General features: G+C 51.0%; 1 protein-coding gene across 1 annotated transcript in view; it reads right to left on the reverse strand.

Annotated features, from left to right (window-relative positions):
- Positions 1 to 208: 208 nt before the first annotated feature.
- HHEX (hematopoietically expressed homeobox) overlaps positions 209 to 3,997 on the reverse strand; it is a 6,779-nt gene continuing 2,990 nt past the window's right edge. Inside the window, exons 2-4 of the mRNA XM_009278025.2 lie at positions 3,373 to 3,768; positions 3,094 to 3,144; positions 209 to 1,445 (exon numbers count right to left, since the gene is read on the reverse strand). Of these exons, the coding sequence (XP_009276300.1) occupies positions 1,212 to 1,445; positions 3,094 to 3,144; positions 3,373 to 3,768 (681 nt within the window). The 3' untranslated portion in view covers positions 209 to 1,211. The remainder of the gene's footprint in view (positions 1,446 to 3,093; positions 3,145 to 3,372; positions 3,769 to 3,997) is intronic.

The raw sequence follows: 3,997 nt of genomic DNA on the forward strand, positions 1-3,997 counted from the left end.
GGGGTGGCAGGCTGAAAAACAGCAAAAAAAAAAATAAGCAATGAGCCCACGCGAGATCCCCGCAACGCGAGGTGGCCCAGAGGGCTGCAGGGTGGCCGGTGACCGGCACGGTACCGGAGGGAAAAGCCCGATTATAACACGCCTGGGGCATTGCTGGTGGGGGGGAGGTTTGGGATTTCTCCCGCCAGTAAACTGGACGGCCAGCGTGGCAGGTGGTGCAGAGTTTAGTTTTATTTCACAGACAAGTCCATCACAAATTAAATACCAGGTTTTGCTTTTTTTTTTTAAACATTGAACAAATATGTACAAAATATGAACAACGTGAGGTATAAAACCGCAAGACTTTTAAAGAAAACTAGTATGTACAGAAGCAGATATGTATACAATAGGCATCATCTTCCCACGGCTGTGTGCCTCACTTATCCCCCACAGCTCATGACAGTTTCTCTCCTGTAGCAGGACCCTATCACTCCCCGCATTTTCTTCTCAAATACGAAATCTGTAAAAAACAGCACTAGAGATTTTCAAGGAGAAAAATATGGGGGTTTTTTCCTGCAAATGGAACCATCCAGATTGCAGGGCAAAGTCCTCAAAAATCTGAGAAGGCACATTTCATCTCACGCAAGAGCAAAAATGCATCTGTCCAAAGACTCTACCTGATGAACGGAGGGACGTCTCGGTGGAGAGCACCACGGCAGGTAAAATTATAAGGCACTTGTCGGGATGGTCAAACCCCTCCCTATTTCACAGAACATGTTTCTCTGTTTGCAAAAGGCATTTAAATTAATCTATTTAAACTACATTTGTTTACACATACAAAGGGCTTAGTCCTGCAATCCATACTCAATTCCACACTAGCTAGAGAGAAGTTTTGCCTGATCACCACCAGCAGCTGATTCAGACCCCCCATGAGTAAGGACAGGGTGCAGTATAATATTCCAGTTAGAACATCGATTAATGTACAAATATATCTTACAAATAATTAAATACAAACCATGTTCCTTTAACCAAATTAGAGATCTGCCAAAAATGGACTGTTTGCGGAAAATACATCTATCTTTCTCTGCTTATTATAAAACGAGTCTATTTGGTGTCGGGTTTTCTTTCTTTCAGTGGAACGGTGAAAGTTTTCTCCTGTAGCATAATATTCTTCCAAACCAGCCCCTGGTAAAGTGCAAGCCGAGTTAGGGTCCGCTCTCCGCACGGGGCCATTAGTGGGCAGGATTGTAATAGCCTTTATCGCCTTCAATATCCACCTCTTGATCAGAGTCGTCAGAGACGTCTGACTCCAGGTCCTCCTGTGAGGCCGGCGAGGGGGTGTACTGCGAGCCGTCCAGGGAGACCTCCTTACCCTTCTGCTCGGGGGTCGGGCAGCTCTCCAGCCTTTGGTCACTGTGACTGTCAGCACCTTCCGCTTCTTCTTTTTTGGTGGCCTGGGGGTTCTCCTGCAATGAAAGAAGCCTGCTTTATGCAGAAATACGGGCCGTGGAGCCAGGAGGCCTGGGAATTGCAGCTGTGCTGGGTGGGAAAACCACCTTGGGTTTCTTGCTGGAAAGGCAGGTGTCCCGCTACCTCCCCAGGCCTCCTGCCTATAAACCTGCCTCAGTGGGATGGGGCCGGGTGAGGGCTCAGCCGCACGCAGGGGCTCGGCTCTGATCCCACTCCCCTGCAGCCACAGAGGCCACTGCCGTGAATAGGGCTCCTTGGCGATGGTTATCGCAGCCACTTCAAAAGAGTCAGGAGCTGCCAGAGCCCAGGAACCTCTGAACTTTTGTCTTTAGCAAAGCAAATGTTTATTATGAGTCTACAAACACCGACACACAGCTTCCTCCTGCCCTGATCTTTCTTTAATTACACCCAACAGCAAAAGGAGGGAGGCCGAATCTATCAGTGGCCTGAAAGCAAACGGGAAAAAATTACTAATTAAGCTAAAACTCAACATTAAAACACCCACCATTAAAAACAAACCAAACCAAAACTCCGTTTCCGAAGGCAGGAATAGCCCTGTGTCGGCAGCCGTCTGGGGAGCCCAGTCCCCTAAGGGGGCATGAAATGATACTCTTAAGAGAAAGCAGGCAGAGACACGTACCCATGATACAACCGTGCGGGCTCGGAGAAATGGATGCGACTGAATGAAAAGGAGGAAATGACTTAAAATGGCCGAGATCCCAAGCGAACTCTGCGGACACTGCGGCACGGGTCGGGCCCCGCCGAGGAGGCACCGCCGGGGACCCAGCCCGCCTCTTGCCGGAGCAAAGGAGTTTTATTCAAAAATCAACCGAAGCACGGGTTAAACCCGGGGGAAGGTCACAGAACAAATATATCTAGAGCGTGGCACTGTGATTAGTTTTCTTTTCTTATTATTTTTATATTAAAGGCGGATTTACCAGCAAAACTCGGCCGCCTATGTCACACTTACTGTAGCCACACTCGGGCCACAATGCAGGGATTTTTCACAGATCTTTGAGCCAAGGGGCCTCGATGTGGCCGAGCCGGGCAGGATCGGGCCCTCTGGGCCGTAAAAAAAGGTTTATCTGCTTCAGCACAATTTCTAAGGGAAGGGAAACCGCTGCAAGCTCTCAGCCTCATACACTGTAACTATTTGTAAACGAAAAGTAAAAGCTACTCAATTTTCCACGCGGCTCCTCAAAACAAACAAGGCGTTTGTACCTGCCTCTCCCAACGTTCGCAGAATAAATCGACTTGTGTTTATTAAGAGAGGGCGATTTAAAAGACCAGTAAATATTCTTCTCCAAAACAACTGCCCGAGTAATTTACTGACAATTACTTATCTTCTCCACGTTAATTGGCTAAACAACATATGGGTTTACAAAACAATTAGCGTGGAGTTTAATAGGCGGTGTGTGAAAGCCGGGCATAATTGATATAGGAACTACATTAGGAGCTTTTAACGTTAGTGCTGCCTGAACGAGCCCTCACGGATTCCAGCATGACTATTTGTCTTTTTAATCAAGGTGAAGAGGTTAAACAGCCTTTCAGATGACTTCTGCATACAACCTGGAATAGGCGAGCACGGCGTAAGATAAGACAATTAAAATACTTATTTCTATAGAAACGGAAACATCCCCGTACCTGCTTTAGACGCCTCCATTTGGCTCTGCGATTCTGAAACCACGTTTTGACCTGAGCAACGACAACGAGAGAAGGCACGGGGTAGTCCCGGAGCCGGTAAGCGCCAGGAGCCTTACCCGAGCCACAAACAGAAAGCAGGAGCCACCCCCCCCTCCGCTCCCCGAGCCGGCCGGGTCCCCGGAGCTGTGCGCTGACAGCAGCCGGACGGCGGGGCCGGAGCGGGGCCGGTGCCTGCCCGGGGGTGGGGTGCGGTTCACCGGGGTGCGGGCACGGCCTCACCTGCCTCTCACTGAGCTGCAGCATCTTGGCCAGGCGCTTCCTCTCCGGCGGGGAGAGGTATTTCTGCGTCTCGAACTTCTTCTCCAGCTCGATGGTCTGGTCGTTGGAGAAGCGGACCTGCCCCCCTTTCCTCTTGTGCAGCGGCCGCTGGATGAAGGGACTCCACAGCAGCGGCTTCCCTTCAAAGACAGGCACAGCGCCAAGGGTCACCGGCCGGCCGCGGACACGCGTGCCCGGGGAGCCCCGGCCCCTGCCCGAGCCCGGGCCTGGAGGCGCGCCGGGTCCAGGGCCCGCTAATTTCCTTCGCCTGATTTTATTTCCCCCAGTTCCTAGTCTGATCTTTCGCCTCCTCTGATTTTTCACCTCCGCCGAAGAGAGAGACCAGTTGAAGCCACTCTACGGGCTTTGGCAACATTTCCGTCAATGTGTTTCCTGTTGGTCTATCTCGCAAAGAAAAGAGAGAGGGAAAAAAAAAAAAAAAGACAAGACCTTTGCTTCCTTCTGCTCCGTCACTGCGATGCCCCAGAGAAACCGTCTCCTTTTCTCTGCACCAGTGCCCGGGGCCGCACGGAGAGCGGGGACGTTGCGGGGCTGGGGGATGCGCCAACCCCAGTGCACGGGCCCC

Source organism: Aptenodytes forsteri, unplaced genomic scaffold (assembly GCF_000699145.1).
Source record: "Aptenodytes forsteri isolate BGI_AS27 unplaced genomic scaffold, ASM69914v1 Scaffold15, whole genome shotgun sequence".
Classification (NCBI taxonomy): Eukaryota; Metazoa; Chordata; class Aves; order Sphenisciformes; family Spheniscidae; genus Aptenodytes; species Aptenodytes forsteri.